Source organism: Vombatus ursinus, unplaced genomic scaffold (assembly GCF_900497805.2).
Source record: "Vombatus ursinus unplaced genomic scaffold, bare-nosed wombat genome assembly UNPS02014799.1, whole genome shotgun sequence".
Lineage (NCBI taxonomy): Eukaryota > Metazoa > Chordata > Mammalia > Diprotodontia > Vombatidae > Vombatus > Vombatus ursinus.
This window is the reverse complement of record NW_020954577.1, coordinates 52,855,295-52,873,312: the sequence shown is the minus strand read 5'-3', so window position 1 is coordinate 52,873,312 and position 18,018 is coordinate 52,855,295. Positions and strand designations below refer to the sequence as shown.

The 18,018-nt window shown below is 41.5% G+C and overlaps 1 protein-coding gene across 1 annotated transcript in view; it reads left to right on the top strand.

Annotated features, from left to right (window-relative positions):
* Window positions 1-17,567, top strand: part of LOC114050692 (kelch-like protein 7) — a 55,684-nt gene extending 38,117 nt beyond the window's left edge. Inside the window, exons 8-11 of the mRNA XM_027872554.1 lie at window positions 8,040-8,280; window positions 10,164-10,365; window positions 15,602-15,699; window positions 17,156-17,567. Of these exons, the coding sequence (XP_027728355.1) occupies window positions 8,040-8,280; window positions 10,164-10,365; window positions 15,602-15,699; window positions 17,156-17,439 (825 nt within the window). The 3' untranslated portion in view covers window positions 17,440-17,567. The remainder of the gene's footprint in view (window positions 1-8,039; window positions 8,281-10,163; window positions 10,366-15,601; window positions 15,700-17,155) is intronic.
* The last annotated feature ends 451 nt before the right edge of the window (window positions 17,568-18,018 follow it).

Here is an 18,018-nt window from a genome sequence, read left to right as displayed (position 1 = left end):
ACACACATACACACACGTGCATAATATACATATGTACATATTTTACATACATGTGTGTTTCTCGCTCTCCCTTACTCATACACACACATATGAAGGAAAACCCTTGAGCCTTTGAGCCTTTGACCCTGAGTGCAGCTCTATTAAAAGTTTCAACCTGGTATCAATCAGCTAATTGGGAGATTTCTTTTTTTTAATTTTAAGAAATCAGAACTAATGTCTGTTCTTTAATATTGTATGGAGTTCTGTGATTTCCAGCTGTCTATATTTTTGATAACACAGCAAGCTGCCTGATAATGAGAGATGGAAAAAAAAAAACCAACCCAAAGTTAATTATATTAAAAGCCTCCATCAAAGACAACAATGCTGAAAACTGTAGGCATTGTCTGCCAAAACCAGCTAGATGGGGCACATGGAGCTGGGCATTGGTAGGTCAGCCACTCTTGAAAGCATCTGTGACTGGAAGAGGATTCATGGCGTCAGGATAATTGCTTAAAGCTAATAGGTCATAATGTCTCTCACTGGTCCAAAGCCAAATTTACAAATCATTTCATAGTAATGTTCCATGGTAGAGAAGATGAAGATAGAAATGTCCTTCCCTATCATTCATTGTTTAGTTATTAACTGCTCAGAAAAGGCTCTGGCAAGACGTGGAGCCTGTTGCCCCCTTAACCAGGTGCTTCAAGATTTGGCTTCCAGGGACCATCCTCAAACTGAGTACTTTAAAGGGGGGGGCAACAAAGAGTCTTTTATGATTTATTACCTTAGCTGTGATTCTTAATTAGTAATTACCTTCAGCTAGTCCCTGGTGTCCCCTTTGACCCTTTGCTATTTTAGCTGATCTTTAACTACTGGGAAATTGCCCATTTGCATGCTGTTGTTCATTAAGACTAATTTTATCCAACCATGTCCAGCATCCTTAAGTCTAAGGGCCTTTTGTCATTGACCTAAGACTCCACCTTGGTTGGAAGACTCCAGTCCCAGGATTTTTCCCTATTTTTCCTATTTTTTTATATGTCCCTATTTTTCCTCCATGGCTGCTCATTAACCTTTTCCTCCGTGGGCTTGGAGAGTAGGAGTAAGTGGAGTAGTAGGCTGTCAGCCTCAGGCTCTGTGGCCTTGCTGAAAACATTTGGAGCTGGTCCAAAAAAACTTCAGAGACAGGAAGTCCTTTCCTCTCCTCCAAGGTAACACTTTTATTAGTTATAAAACTATATTATACATTATAGTTTATTTGTGATATTCAGGTAATAAAAACTCCAATATAGATTAATGTACCACAATTTATTTGGCCGTTCCCCACTCAAAAGGACATCCTCTTTCCAGTTTTTTGCTCCTACAAAAAAAAATGCTACTATAAACATATCGATGCATATGGGACCTTTATATTGTGGATCTCCTTGAGACACATACCTTTCTTTCTTTTTTTTTTTGTTTGTTTGTTTGTTTTTAATTTTTAGTTTTAGTTTTCAACATTTACTTCCATAAGATTTTGAGTTCCAAATTTTCACCCCATCTCACCCCTACCCCCACCCCAAGATGGCATGCATTCTGAATACCCCTTCCCCTAGTCTGCTTTCCCTGCTATCTCTCCCCTCCTTCCCCTTCTATTTTCCTGTAGGGCAGGATAGATTTCTGTACCCCATTTCCTGTATTTCTTATTTTCCAGTTGCATGTAAAAACATTTTTTTTTAAACATGTGTTTTTAAAACTTTGGGTTCCAAATTTTCTCCCTTCCTCCCTCCCCACCCACCCTCATCGAAAAGGCAAGCTATACATGTGTAGGTATGCAAAACACTTCCATAGTAGACATTCTGTGAAAAACTAACTCTATTTCCCTTAATCCTATCCTGCCCCCCCCCATTTATTCTATTCTTTCTTTTGACCCTGTCCTTCCTCAGAAGTATTGGCTTCTGATTACCCCCTTTCCCAATCTGCCCTCCTCTCTGTCATCCCCCTACTCTCTTGTCCCCTTCCCCTCCTATTTTCCTGTAGGGTAAGATAGATTTCCATACCCAATTGAGTGTGTATGTTATTCCCTCCTTAAGTCAAATCCTATGAGAATAAGATTCACTCATTTCTTCTCACCTTCCCCCGGTTCCCCTCCACTGTAACAGTCTTTTCTTTTCTATTTTTTTTTTTGTGAAATAATTTACCCCTTTCTACCTTTCCCTTTCTCCTTCTCCTAGTATAATCCTCTCTCACCCCTTAATTTTATTCTCCAGATATGACCCTTTCATTTTCAACTCACCCTGTGCCCTCTATCTATCTATCTATCTATCCATCTATCTATCTATCTATCTATATATATATACATACATATAATTTTTTCCCTGCAACTACCCTAATACTGACAAAGGTCTCATGAGTTACAAATATCATCTTTCCATGCAGGAATGTAAACAGTTCAATCTTAATAAATCTCTTACGATTTCTCTTTCTTGTTTACCTCTTCATGTTCCACTTGAGTCTTGTATTGGAAAGTCAAATTTTCTATTCAGCTCTGGTCTTTTCATCAAGAATGCTTGAAAGTCCTCTATTTCACTGAATGACCATTTTTTCCCCTGAAGAATTATACCCAGTTTTGCTGGGTAGGTGACTCTTGGTTGTAATCCTATCTTCTTTGCCCTCCGGAATATTATATTCCATGCCCTGCGGTCCCTTAATGCAGAAGCTGCTAAATCTTGTGTTATCCTGATTGTGTTTCCACAGTACTTGAATTGTTTCTTTCTGGCTGCTTGTAATATTTTCTCCTTGACCTGGGAGCTCTGGAATTTGGCTACAATATTCCTAGGAGTTTTCCTTTGGGGATCTCAGGAGGAGATCGGTGGATTCTTTCAATTTCTATTTTGCCCTCTGGTTCTAAAATATCAGGGCAGTTTTCCTTGATCATTTCTTGAAAGATGATGTCCAGGCACTTTTTTTGATCATGGCTTTCAGATAGTCCGATAATTTTTAAGTTCTCTCTCCTGGATCTATTTTCCAGGTTAGTTGTTTTTCCAATGAGATATTTCACATTGTTTTCTGATTTTTCATTCTTTTGGATTTGTTTTACAGTGTCTTGATTTCTCATAAAGTCACTAGCTTCCAATTGCTCTATTCTAATTTTTAAGGAAGTATTTTCTTCAGTAATCTTTTGGACTTCCTTTTCCATTTGTCCAATTTTGCTTTTTAGGGCATTCTTCTCTTCATTGGCTTTTTGGACCTCTTTTGCCATTTGGGTTAGGCTATTTTTTAAGGTGTTATTTTCTTCAGTATTTTTTTGGGTCTCCTTTAGCAAGCTGTTCACTTGCTTTTCATGATTTTCTTGCATCACTCTCATTTCTCTTCACAGTTTTTCCTCTGTTTCTCTTATTTGCTTCTCAAAATCCTTTGTGAGCTGTTCTATGGCCTGGGACTGATTCATATTTGTGTGGGAGGCTTTGGATGTAGGAGCTTTGACTTTGTTTTCTTCTTCTGGTTGTATGTTTTGATCTTCTTTGTCACCAAAGTAAGATAATATAGTCTGACTCTTTTTGTGCTACTTGCTCGTGATCCCAACCAGTTACTTGAGTTTTAAACTCTTTGTTAAGGTAAAAGTCTGTTTCCAATGTGGAGAATGTACTGTCCCAAGCTTTGGGGGTTTGTACAGCTGTTTTCAGAGATACTTCTAGGGACCTGAAAATTTTCAGTTCTTCCAAGGTGCTATGATAAGGGGCAAGGTGTTTCCTCTCTACCGCCACAACAAGCTCCTCCGCTCCTCCTTGCCCCAGGACCGCCCCTCAGAACTGTGACCCAGATCCAAGCACGGGCAAAGCAAGAGATTCCTGCCTCAGCCCTGGCAAAGAGATCAGTGCAATCCCCCTCTGATCAGCCACTGGATTCCCCCTCAGTCTGTGGACCAGAAGCTCAGGACGCAGCTCCTGCCCTGAGGGCACGCTCTGGACTTGCAGCTGAAACCTAACTCCTTCTCTTACCACAGTCACAGACTTTTCCCACTGACCTTCTAAGTTGTCTTTGGCGTTTGTGGGCTGAGAAGTCTGGAAACTGCCACAGCTGCCTGTGATTCAGTCCTCTGAGGCCTGCTCCAGGGTCACTGCGGCCTGCGTGCCCACGCCGAACTGTGCTCCTCTCCCAGGCCCACATGATATACCTTTCAGATCAACTATCCAGATTGTCTTGGGCTGGAAATTTGTTGCACTCTGTCTTTTCGTGGGTTCTGCTGCTTTAGAATTTGTTTAGAGCCATTTTTTTACAGGTATTTGGAGGGGTTTGGGGGAGAGCTCTAGCAAGTCACTGCTTTCCCTCTGCCATCTTGGCTCCACCCCTGAGACACATACCTTTCAATAGAATCTCTGCTTCAAATGGTGTACATGTACATTTAACAAATTTTCTTTGTGTAATTTCAGTCTGATTTTCAGTTCCACCAATCATGCATTAGTGTGCTTGTCTTTCCACAGCCTTGCCATCATTGGCAATAATAATAACAATAACAACAGTAAACATTTTTATAGTGTTTTAAGCTCTATATTTGTCATCTTTGCCAATTATCTGGGTGTGAAGTGGAACAGTGTTGTTTTGTTTTGTTTTCTTCATTCATAGTGATTCGGAGCAATCTCTTATATGATGGTCAGTGGTTTGCAATTCTTTTGAGAATTGTTTATTCATATCCCTTGGCCACTTATCCACTGGGGAGTGTCTTTGGGTTGCACATGGTAGTTAGTTCCCTGCATATCTTGGATCTCCCCACTCTTGAACACTCCAAGGCCTACCCTTTTTTCAAGGCCAAACTCAAGGCCCATCTCCTCCATGATGCTTTCCCTAAATGACCCCAGGCCACAATTACTTTTCCCTTTTCAGAATTCCCACAGTTCAGTCAAGACCACAACCCACTTGCTCATATATTGACACGTTTTATTTCATTGCCTCATGTGCAATATGAGCTCCTCAACACAATAACAGAGATGTGGACAGTTGAAGAATTGGGGTGGAGGGAATAATTAAGGATTTACCCTTCCTTCCTCTCTTCTCCCCTTCCTCCCCCCTGCCTCATCATTTCTACCTCCTTTCTGTTTTTTCTTTTCCATAGGGATTTCCTTAAATTTCCATTTTGAATGATTTTACATCCTAGTGTCTTTTTCTGCAAAGAATCATTTCCAATCTGTCTTTACTGGAGGACATTTCATTTCACTTGGCTCATGTCAAATTAATCGGATCCCAGCTTATGATCTTTAGCTGTGACCCATGTACTGAGGGTTCTGCAGTTGGGTCTCTGGATAGAGGAGAAAGGCAAGAGATTGAGTTGTAGGGGTAAATGTGCTTGCCTTCTTCCCGATTATTATATTTTTATCATTGTCCTTTGCTTCAGTTGGTCAGCAGAGCATAGCGATTAAATTCTAGTCTTTACAGCGTTGCCACATTCAGCAAATGACTGTTCATTCTCTACTTTGAACACAGGAAATTACTTCACCTCAGATGCAAACTCTCTTTGGAATGATTTGTCTCTTTGGTCCCTAATAATAATAACATCTTCTGTTTGCATAACCCTTGACATTTTTTAAAGTACTTCCATAACATTATCTCCTTTGATCAGGCCAAAAGCAACCAAACGTTTTATGGGCAAAGAAAACCTTTTGGCAACTTCTAGATCCCTGCAATGATGTTTAATTGGAAAATTGAGTCTTCTGAATAACTTTGAAAATTCGAAGTCTCCTGACCACCATCAGCTGAGGTGGAGGTGGGGGTGGGGAACTGGAAGATAGGTGAGTTGTCCAGAGAGTTTCGTTAGTTGAGTCTAAAAAAAGTTAGCTCTTATAGCGTGCTCCAGAAAGAAATCAGCGCTTTCAATCAGTTGAATGGAAGAGCACCTTGTCAACAACATGCCCTACTCATGAAATTGGTTTTGCTGGGTTTTTCTCATGGTTACCTTAGCCAAACTAGAGTGAAGAATGGATTTTAGGAGGACATGAGAATTAACTCCTTCCCCACTGAAGGACAGCCCACTTTGTAGGCCATCACTCGTGCTCTTTCACACTGACATAACAGTGATAATCCTAATAATAGCTAGCATTTACCTGGCACCTGCTATGTGCCAGTCATTGTGCTATGGGCTTTAGAAATATTATCTCCTTTGGTACTAACAACAACCCTGGGAGATGGGTACTCTTAACCCAATTTTTTATAGTTGAGGAAATGAAGACAAACAGAAGGTAAATGACTTGCCCAAAGTCACATAGCTATTCACTGTCTGAGGCTCAATTGGAACTCGTCTTCCTGACTTCAGAGCCAGAACTCCACCCACCATACTGCCCGTTTCCTAGGCTGTTCTGGTGATGGCTTCGAGGCAAGGCAAAGAGAAGGACAGCATCTGTTCCAGAAGAGCCGTGGAAATCCCAGAACTGGAATCTCAGCCATTGAGGCATCTCACATGCATCAAGTCACATATCATTTAAAAGGATACTAGAGGTTCACATATGTTTGTATGTTGGTGCATGACAAGCAGAGCATTCTGCAACATTCTACGTCACACCAGGTAGACGGCACCTCTCCAGTCCACGAACATCTCTTTGTGTCACAGCTGATGGGAGAATCTCATGTGTCATCATGGCAGGCATGGCCCAGATGGTTATCCTGTCACCCCCTCTTCAGTAATCTCCATTGGCTCCCTGTTGCCTCCAAGATCAAATAGATATGAGGCAGCTAGGTGGTTCAGTGGACAAGCTCTAGACTTAGAGATCTTGCCTCATACGCTTACTACCTGTGGGACCCTGGGCAAGTCACTGAATCGCTGTGTGCCTCAGTTTCCTCAGTTGTAAAGTAGGCATGATAATAACATCTTCCTCCCAAGAGTGTTATGAGGACAAAATAAGATAATCAATCTAAACTGCTTTACAGACTTTAAAGCATTATATAAATGCTAGCTACTATTTATTATTAACATTAATGAAAACATTAATAATTATTCATGATAAATACCCAATTGGGCAATGAATTTTTATTAAATTGAGTTCCTGCTATATGCCAGGCACCGTGGTGCTAAGTGATGGGGATAAACAGAAATATGAAATATCATCTCTACCCTCAAGGAGTTCACAATTTAATGGGGGAGAAAACATTTAAACAACTATACACAAACAAGCTATATACAGGATAAATAGGAAATAACTAACAGAGAGAAGGCACTAGAATGAAGAGAGATCCAAAAAAGGCTGGCTGTAGAAGGTGACTTTGAGCTAAGACTTGAAGAGAGCCAGGAGGCAGAGATGAAGAGGGAGGGCATTCCAGGCATGGGACACAACCAGGAAAAATACCTGGAGTCTGGAGATGGAGTCTCTTGTATAAGGACTAAGAAGGAGGCCAGTGTCACTGGATGACAGTATTAGGTGAGATATAAGGTGTAAGAAGACTGAAAGGGGGAGGGGCGCAGATTATGAAGGTCTTTAAGCACTACAGGATTTTGTATTTGGTCCTGGAAGGAACAGGAGTCACTGCAGTTGATTGAGTAAAAGAGTGACCTGATGAGGTCACTTTAAGAAGGTCTCCTTGGCAGCTGAGTGGGGTCTACACTGATGCTCATAGACGCTGTCTTGCCTTCTTGCCTTCGCTTCCTCCAGAAGCTCCCTGTGGGTGAGGCTGCCTGCCTCCATGCTCTCCCCACTGCAGTCCATGATCTTCCAAGGGTTTGCGCCAACTGGCAAGGGGTTGGGGAGTTAAAAAAAAAAAACAAAGAAAGAAAGATATGGGAGTGAATTTACATTAGAAAACTGAAAGTGTTTTCACCATCAAGACTGCACTTGTCTTGGGCATTATTATAAACAGATATTAGGAAAGGTCTGTTTATACATCTAAGATTCTTCACCAAATCTACTTCAGAGCTGGAAGTAGGGACCACCTACCCCTTGAATGGACAGCCATTCTCAAGAAATCATTGCAGTTTAAATTGGATGCTTAGACATGGACAAGATATTATTTGGTTTTTCTGTATGACATGGTGTGGGTTAATTTATAAACTTGTACACTGTTCACTGGCTCATCAAGCTGAATCTCCTTCTCTCCCATTATAGGATTATAGCTGGACGGACATCCGCTGCCCCTTTGAAAAGCGCAGAGATGCGGCTTGTGTCTTCTGGGACAATGTAGTTTACATTTTGGGAGGTTCTCAGCTCTTCCCTATAAAGCGGATGGATTGCTATAATGTAGTCAAAGACAGCTGGTATTCCAAACTGGGACCTCCGGCACCTCGAGATAGCCTAGCAGCCTGTGCGGCAGAAGGCAAAATTTATACATCTGGAGGCTCAGAAGTGGGTAAGAACTGGGGGTTTTGTTATAGTTTTCTGATGTTTGGAATGCTTCAGCGGGCGTTTCTTATGTCTCCGAACAGAAGCTGCTCCATTGTCCATGTCACGTTTAAAGCCAGCTCAGTTAATAAATCAGATTTTAACAGCTGTCTCTTAGAAAAGGCCACGGCTTCCTAAAGCCAATGAACTATCCATGGTCTTTCTCCAAAGGCATTTATTAAGCACTATCTAAAGATGTGATGCTGCCTTTGCTGTTGTAGGGTTTTCAGCTCTAGGCTAGGGTTCAACTATATACATGCACTGTATATTTACTAAGGGTTCCCCCCCCTCCTTATAATTTTATCTAACAGCTACGTCCATAAGAATGACTTGACGTAAGCCAGCTCCTTCAACAGAAGGCTTTTTTTCCGTTCACCTTGTAGCTTTGTTTTGTGTGGGAAAGTTTTAAACCACCTGTTGTTTGATCAGGAAAAAATGGCCTTGTACCTGTGGGATGGTTGTAGATGCTGCCATTGTGGGCATTCCATGGCCCATGTGGGGTGGTGGCACAGAGCTGCCCTCTAGTGTTGCAGGTCTCGCACTTCTTTATGAGGCCCTTCTGCGCGCAGCCAGCCACATCAGCAGCTGGCTTCAGCTTGTTCTTTCAACACCAGCTGTTCGGAAAACCTACCACGTACTCCAGATTTTCCCCAAGAATCAGTGAGATGAAGCTACCAAGTTACCAGTGCCTAAGAGAATGTAGTGCCCTGACAGTCGCCGGAGGGGAGAAAATCATCTGAGATACCCAGAGCTAAGGCGCCAGGCCACATCTGCTGATGCTTCTTTTGTTTAAGTATTTTTGCGGCTGTTTTCGTACTGAACGTTTGGCGTGTGGACTCTTTTTCTGGTCTTAATATTTGCAAGGTCCAGAGGTAGGGAAGGAATTAGGATTCAACCAAATTCAAACCCTTCAACAGATATTTATTGAAGCGCCTACTATGTGTCATTCACTGTGCTAAGCAATGGAAAGACAAAGATGTAAAAAAAAGACAAGACCCAGCTCTTCAGGAGATGACATTCTCATGGGCAAATGGAGCCATCTTAGGGTTCGGAATTCTAAGGTGGCATAGAGAAAAGCAGTGATTCACAATAATAACATTATCATCCTAACCTCCCATAGTAGGCAGAGTTGCAAAGTAAGAGAAATATCTGGGTCTTGCCTTCAGGATTTGCAATTCAAATGCAGAAGAGGGGGAGGTAAACTAGCTCCTAATGTAATGCCTACACAAGCAGGGGAGATCAATAATGACCTTGGTTGTCAGGCCAACGCCATCAGTCATCAAAGGTAGGACCATGGGGAAATGTGGCACAGCACACGCTTAAGGAGGGACCATTTGTTATATGTGCTAAAAAAAATTCTAAATGATAGGACTTGGAATTCCACTGAATGGTTTTTCCTTTGTTCTGATTTTTTAAGATGTGGGTTTACCATCTGGGCTCATTTGGGACTGTTTTTCCTCCATTTGTACAAACATTGCTGGTTTAGGTAGTTTCTTTCATGGACCATGAGTTTGGAGGCATATTTAACTTTTCTGTTAAAGTTAAACAGAAGAATTCTTCTGAAGCTCAGCCACCCACGAAACAGTCTTCCCAACAGATTCTCCTTTCCATATTTTCCAACGTCTGTATAACCGTAGTTAGCCACTCTAAAAAACAACGTGTGATATAGGAACAATTTTATTCTCATTATGCTGAAATGCATGAAATTTTTGTGGCTTAGGAATAAAGCTGATTCCCAAACCTTAAATTCTTCCCTCCTGTCACTAATGATTTGGCTCACTCAACTCTGAATTCATGCATGATAACTAAACTAAGTTAAATAAACACTGATGGGGCCTTTTTCTCCTGAAGGAAACTCTGCTTTATACTTGTTTGAATGCTATGATACCAGAACAGAAAGCTGGCACACAAAGCCAAGCATGCTGACCCAGCGCTGCAGCCATGGGATGGTGGAAGCCAATGGTCTCATCTATGTTTGTGGTGGAAGTTTAGGGAACAACGTTTCTGGAAGAGTCTTGAATTCCTGTGAAGTTTATGATCCTGCCACAGAGACGTATGTACTGACCAAGAACTTTTTTTTCTTCCTATTTAACAAGCATTTGTTTTCCCTCTCTCCTATCTTGCTCCCGCATTGAAAAAAACCCTCTGACAAATGGACACACACTCTTGATCAGAACAAATTCCCACATTGGCCATGTTTAAAAATGTCTGTTTTCTGTATCTGGAGTCCATCCCCTCTATCAGGAGAAAGGGGCCAGGCTTCACCATTGGCCCTTTGACCTGTTTGGTCATGGCATTGCTCAGAGTTCTATTGTCTTTCCGAGCAGTTTGCCGATACAGTGTTGTTACAATTGTAAATGTTGTTTGTCTTCTTCTGTTCACTCTGTATCAGTTCATACAAATCTTCCCTGGTTTCTCTGACACCATCCCTTTGTCATTTCTTTTGCCACAGTAGTATTCCATCACATTCATGTAACATACTTTGTTCAGCAGTTCCCCAATTTATGGCCACCTCCTTAGTCTCCAATTCTTTGCCACTACAAAAAAAAATGCTGCTCTAAATATTTTCCAGTATATGGGCCATTTTCTTCTTTCTTCATCTCTTGGGGGGGGGGGGGGGGGGACGGGTCGTGTAGCCTTAGTAACAGTGTCACTGGATTGAAATATGAACAGTTTTGTGACTTTAGGAGCATAGATCCAAATTGGTTTCCAGAATGACTCAAGGGGTGGGGAACCTGCAGCCTCAAGGCCACATGTGGCCCTCTAGGTCCTCAAGTGCGGCCCTTTGACCGAATCCAAACTTCACAGAATAAATCCCCTTAATAAAGGATGTCTTCTGTCAAACTTGGACTAAAGGCCGCACCCGAGGACTTAGAAGGCCACCTGTGGCCTCAAGGCTGCAGGTTCCCCACCTCTGGACTAGACCAGTTTGTAATTCTACCAGTACTTTGTTAGTATGCCTGTTTTCTCATAATCCCCCCAGCAACTGTCATTTTCCTTTTTTTCCCATCATCTTTGTTTGTGAGATGGTGCCTCAGAGTTGTTTTAATTTTCATTTTTCTGATCATTAGTAATTTGGAGCATTTTTTCATATGGCTATTGATAGCTTAGATTTATTCCTTCCTGTTCATAGCTTTTGACTATTTGTCTATTAGGAAATGGTACTTATTCTTATACATTTGAGTCAGTTCTTTATGTATCTTTGATATAAAATTTTTATCAAAGGAACTTGATGCAGAGATTTTTTTTTCCCAGTTACTTGTTTGAGAGAGTACATCCCTGGCATAGGGGACAATATAGACAGAGGTACCAAGACAAGAAATGGAATGTCACACATCAAGAACAGCAGAAAGGCCAGTTTGGCTTGCCCATAGAGAGAATGAAGAAAAACCATGAGTAATTAGGCTGAAAGGGGAGACTGAAGACAGCTTGTGAGGAGTTTGTATTTATCCTACCACTGATAGGGAGTCAATGAACAAGCACTCATTAAGTGCTTACCTTGTAGATGGCACTATGCTAAGTACTGGGTATACAAAGAAAGGGGCAGCGAAGTGGCACAGTGGATAGAGTGGCCTGGAGTCAGGAAGACTTATCTTCCTGAATTCCAATTTGGCTTTAGACACTTACTAACTGTGTGACCCTGGACAAATCACTTAACCCTGTTTGCCTCAGTTTCCTCATCTGTCAAATGAGCTGGAGAAGGAAATGGCAAACCACTCTAGTATCTTTGCCAAGAAAACCCTAAGTGGGGTCATGAAGAGTCAGACGCGACCAAAAAACAACTGAACAGCAACAACAAATACAAAGAAGGGCAAAAAAGATGGCCCCTGTCTTCAGGGAACTCACATACCAATAGAGGAGACAATAACTAGGAAGGACCTCCTGGAGAAGGTGGGGTTTGAGCTGATTCTTAAACAAAGCCAGGAGTCAGTGGTCGGGCGTGGGGGACAGCTGGTGAAAAGGCACAGAGGTGGAAGGTGCACCGTCCTATTCAAGAAACAGCAAGATGGCCAGTGTGGCTGGATCTTCAGAGTTCATGGAGGGAAGTAAATGTAGAAGAGGTAGGCAGGGGAAAGAGGAAAGGAAAAGGTTGTGAACCTGGAGATAAGAGGGAGCTGCTGGAAATAATTGAGAAGGGGAATGGAGCGGTCAGATACGTACTTTCAATCCAGATGTGAGGTAAAGACCTGGCAGCTGTGTGAGGAGAGAGAAGGAAACATATATGAGCTACATTGTGAAGGTAGAAATGAGAAGAACTGGCAGCAGATTGGTGAGCAAATGAGAGAAAGTGAGGAGAACGCCGAAGATGTGAACCTGTGTTATTAAGAGGATAGTTTGGCCCTCAACAATAGTAGGGAGGTTGGGAAGATAGCAGAGCTTCAGGGAGAAAATGAGTTCTCTTTTGAACATGTTGAGTTTGAAATCCCTATGAGCCATTCAATTTGGGGTGTCCACAAGGCAGTAGGTGATGTAAGGTTGGAGCTGAGAGAAATGCCAGAGCTGGACATAGTGAGAAGTTGAGATGGAGAGAATTCCGGGGATGGAAGACAACCACTGAAAAAGCATGTAGTTGGGAGGGCCTCAGCAAGAGGCAAGAGCTGAATCATGTATGTGACCTGGAAATCATATGTATAGAGATGAAAACTGAACTATTGGGAATCGATGTCAGATAGGAAAAGGACCAGGAAAGAACAGTGTCATGAAAACCTAGAGAGGAGAGACTTTCCAAGACAAGGGGGTGATTGGCAATTTCAGATGCTGCAGTGAGGTCAAGAAGGATAAGGATTGAGAAGAAGCCATTCGATTTGGCGACTAAGAGATCACAGTTTGATTTTGGAGAGATCAGTTTCAGTTTAATGATGAAGTTAGAGTTAAATAGCGAGTCAGGGAAGCGATACAGTCAGACCTGTGCTGTAGGAGCATCACCCAAACTTAAGGGAGGTCAACACCTCTTCTAGGCTAATGTACATTATAGGCACCTTCACAATCAAGCCATCTTTCTTTCTATACATTTAGTTTAAACCAAACTACGGTTGTTCACTACTGAAGAGGAGGGCAATGAAGATCTCTATCCCTAGTGGTTTTATTTTTATTTTATTTTTAAGTAAGTTTTACTGATTCCTTTTGTTTTGGCATCAGTCATTTTTGGAAACCTTCCCCTTCCTCATGCCTCGAACTGAACCCTTTCTTATAACAAGGAAAACCAGTTAAGCAAAAGGCCCCGGTTCCATGAGCTCATCTAACTGTTTTGACAGCATCCTGCCCTAGAGGTCCCTCACCTTTCCAGAGGGGAGGAGGTCTATTTCATGATCTCTCTTCCAAGACCATTATTGGTTTTCCAATTACTCAGGGATTGTATTGCACTAAGAATTTTGGAAACCAATTGCATTTATTCAATATAGAGAATATTTTAAACATATGGCACCTAAATGCTGTTCTGCAATTTGAAGCATGTGTGTTGAAATAGAATTCAATATTTTTTTAAAGAGTACTTAGATTTTCACAAATACAAAACTACTCTGAACACATTATCTGATCTAGTTATCTAAAGGAAAAACATCATCTGTGGACCTAATTTCACTTCTAAAATGCAATGCAAACATCCAAGTTACTTTTTTATGAAGATTTCTTTACCTGTTTTGACATATTCCTGAACAGTTTTGAAATTATCTTTTTTTTTTTTAAATTTTAATCCTAAACTAGGGAATTAAGCTAATTGGCTTCTACTTGTGAAATGTAGAAATTCACAAACTGTCAGCTTCTGGGAGTCAAACTATCTATAGAGTGGAAAAGGGCCAGGTCCACTCATCACATATGGTGTATAGAAGGAAGTATATTTGTGACATTTACTGATCTTTGAGTCTACAGTGGAGACAGAGACATACACATACGTGTATATACACATGCACACACATGCATACATAGGTTCATTTTGTGTAATTTTTTATGAGGGGGGAGGGGCGTATAAATTGAATTTTTGTAGTTCAGCTCATTTCTGCCATGTGTATTTTGGCCTCACTATTTAAAGACTCATGTTCCAATGCTGCATTTTGGTGTGAAGGTGACCCAGGGTTCTAAAAGTAGCCTCTGGAACCCACGCTTTGGCAGATTATACCCATCTGTAAAGGCTTTGCTAATTTGGGAGAGGCATCATCACCAGGAGAGCCTCAGGGGGATAACTTTTTTTTTTTTTTGCCATCCCAACTCATGAAGGGCATTTCCTAGTAGGCATAGGGGCAGCTGTTCTATGCATTAGCAGAGGGAATTCTGACAATAATGACATCAGAGATCCTAGAGATATAAGGATAGAAACGTTTGGAGAAGTAGCATGGCTCAGCACATAAAGACCTGGAAAAGGAGTCACAAGTCTTGAATTCAAGTCTTGCTTGTCCCACTGACTTACTTTGTGACGTTGAACAAGTTATGTTCTTCATTGAGACCTCATTTTCTTCTCTTGAAAAGAAGAGGTTCAGACTAGCTAGTCTCAAAGTTCTTTGCCAAGGTTAAAATGCTAGTATTGTAGTCCTGTGTCTTTCTCCTGCCTCAGTTAACTCATAATTCCAGAACTTTTACAAGATGCTTTCATTATAACAATCCTACAAGGAAGGTAGTACGGTTATTTTTATCCCCATTTTACAGGTGAGGAAACTGAGGTTCAGAGAACTTCCGTGAGCAGTTGCCTACTGTCCGTCACGCATCAGATTTGTGTCTGAGCATGGATTTAAATGACAGTTCTTATGACTCCGTAGCCAGTGCTATGGGGGTCCGGCCCTACTTACCTCACCAGAACCAAATGTGGTAATGGCTGGGAAAGGACTTTGAACCCTACAAAAAGGGCTGTATCACGTGGAAAGAATCTTCTAGCAAATCTTTTCTGAAGCAAGAAGTCCTTTTATAATAATGAGTAATCATGTCCTACTCTATTTGCTTTGTGAATTTGTATTTTTGTTTATTTCATGTGTTGGATTTTCTTCAAGTAGGTCTACATCTATATGTGACTACAAGGTCAGCTATGGCCAAGACATAGGTCAGCCTTTGTCAGCTATGATAGCGCCCGCCACCACAAAGCATGTTGGGAACCGTGGGGACAGCAGAACTTCAGCCTAAGACCCAAAGATAATTTAGCACAGTTGTGTGCATATGTGTGTTCGAGCACAAACACAGTTTCATATCGTTACCGGCAAAGAGTAATTGATGAGCTTTTATAGATAACTCATAGATGAGAGTAAAAATCCTTTTTTCTTCCTCTGATCCAAACACTCAGAAGTCTGTTTCTTTTCTTTTCTTAGGTGGACTGAGCTATGTCCAATGATTGAAGCCAGGAAGAATCATGGGCTGGTGTTTGTGAAAGACAAGATATTTGCTGTGGGCGGTCAGAACGGCTTAGGTATCTCGCTTGCTCACTCCTCAGTGCTGCCCAGGAATGGCTGTTCTGCCCACAGTCTTCCCTCATTTCAGAGTACCCAAGAGTCTCTCTAATCTACAAGCATGAAGTTTGGGTTATGATTCTTTACAAAGCATAGATAGAATTCATAGATCATTGTGTGACACGTAGTAGGTTTTCAAAGTGAAAACTTGGGTAAAATATTTCCGTTGCAAAGGCTCACTGAATCTGGGCTAAACCTGCGGTATCCCATGTGGGAGAATCATGAAAAAGGGGCAGCTTGCAAAATAGAATGACTCGACTTTAAAGTTAATGGAGGAAAGAAGTCCTGGGAAACTTGGGTAGGGATTAATGCTGAGAGGAAGGGATTGTCATGACCTCGGCCCAAATTCCATCTACCTTGTGCCCAACAGTCATGGGTTCCTACTTTGTAGGCCATACCTCCTTCGTGCGTGTTTCCTTCCTCCCAGCTGGCAACCTTGCTCTTTAAAACGTCTCCTCGTGGAGGGCAGGCCTACAGGGCACGACCACTGAACTTCTGAAGGTGATCATTTTATATCAGTTTCCCCGGGAAGAAAAAGTGGGCAATACCCACTGGAGTACTCCAGTGGTTCAATGTTATTGATGCTGTCCGTTATTGCCTCTAGTGACACAGTCTTCCAGTCTTGTGCAGCTCTCATCCATGCCTTCCCATAAGTTCACAATAGATGGTCCACTCAACGAGCTAGGAGCCTTTCTTATTTTCTCTTGACGTTGGGAGGGTACCAGTGGAGCATGTAAGCTGTCCATAGGTTATATACTGCTTACAGCTCCACGCTATCACCACCTCGTCCTTCATGTATACAACCCTACATTTCTGATCAAGTTTTTTGCCCACCATTGCACACCACCTTGGAGAAACAGTTTACAAAATCTGATATAATTAATACAGTTAAGGCACTTGGCGATAGGCATTGTTTCTCCTGCTAATCCTAGTCCTACAAGGCAGTCCACCATTATCGTGAAGCGTTCCCACAGGAGGATCATGGATAAGCGAATCAGTAGATGATCAAGAAAATTTGTCTTAGTCCATCACTTTAACCATTCGCCAAATTTGACTCAAGAAGCAGCTTCTCCCTCCCTTCTCCTGACTACTGTTTTATTGTTTGGTAGACTGTTTGAAAGGCAAGCCAGGAGGAAGTAAAAGAAATTAGGAGTCTTGCATACTTGTTATCGAGAGTTGGACAATAATAAAATTCCACTGATTATTTTCCTTCATCCAGCTATCTGATTCTGCCCTAAAGGCCACCTGTCTTTTCGTTTTAAAAAGCTCTAGCAAATATTTTTATGTTTCTAACCCAAGAAAAGTTATGTCTTTATAAAGGTATTCAGCGTTTAGAGGACTTAGAAGAAATATTTATGAAATTGGAATTACGTATTGTGATCAGATATAGTAATTTCTTGTTTCCATCTTTCAAAGGTGGTCTGGACAATGTGGAATATTATGATATTAAGCTGAATGAATGGAAGATGGTGTCACCAATGCCATGGAAGGGCGTAACCGTGAAATGTGCAGCTGTTGGTGCCATCGTTTATGTCTTGGCTGGCTTTCAGGGCGTGGGTCGTTTAGGACACATCCTTGAATATAATACTGAAACAGACAAGTGGGTCGCCAATTCGAAAGTCCGAGCTTTTCCAGTAACGAGCTGTTTAATTTGTGTTGTCGATACCTGTGGAGCAAATGAAGAAACCCTTGAAACATGAATCGTTCCTATGGACGAGATATTTTCTGAGTCTCTGAAAACAATGGCACCCTGTGCTTCCATCTGACATTTTTGTTACATTTTTTTAAACTGAAATTTGTAATTGAAGTAAAATCCCTATAAAATGTTGTTTTATGTGGGTTTTCTTCCTTCACAATCTAGCAAGGATAACTTGCAAAATTGTAAGTATTCAATGAAAATAGAAGTTGCTGACCAAGTATGTTTGGCCTTGCAGCTTTTCAGGGCCAGATGTGATCATAGGGTTGTGAGATTAGATCACTAGGAAGATGCAGATAACTCAGCTCTCATTGAAGGCACTGTGCTGCCTGCTGTAATTTGCAGTTTCTGCTAAGATCATAGCAGCAGTTGAGGCAAGGCCAAGGGGATTTGATGGAACAACTTGGTTTTTACTTATACTTGGATATTAACTCAAATATTAAGGAAATACAGTTAGTTCATTTGTCGGTGCCAAATATATTCCATCCTAAAAGCTGGCAAGTACATTTAGTCCAAACTTAGGTATGGTGCACACACATAACACACGTCGCAAACGGAAATCCAAATAATGTTTGTCCAGCTC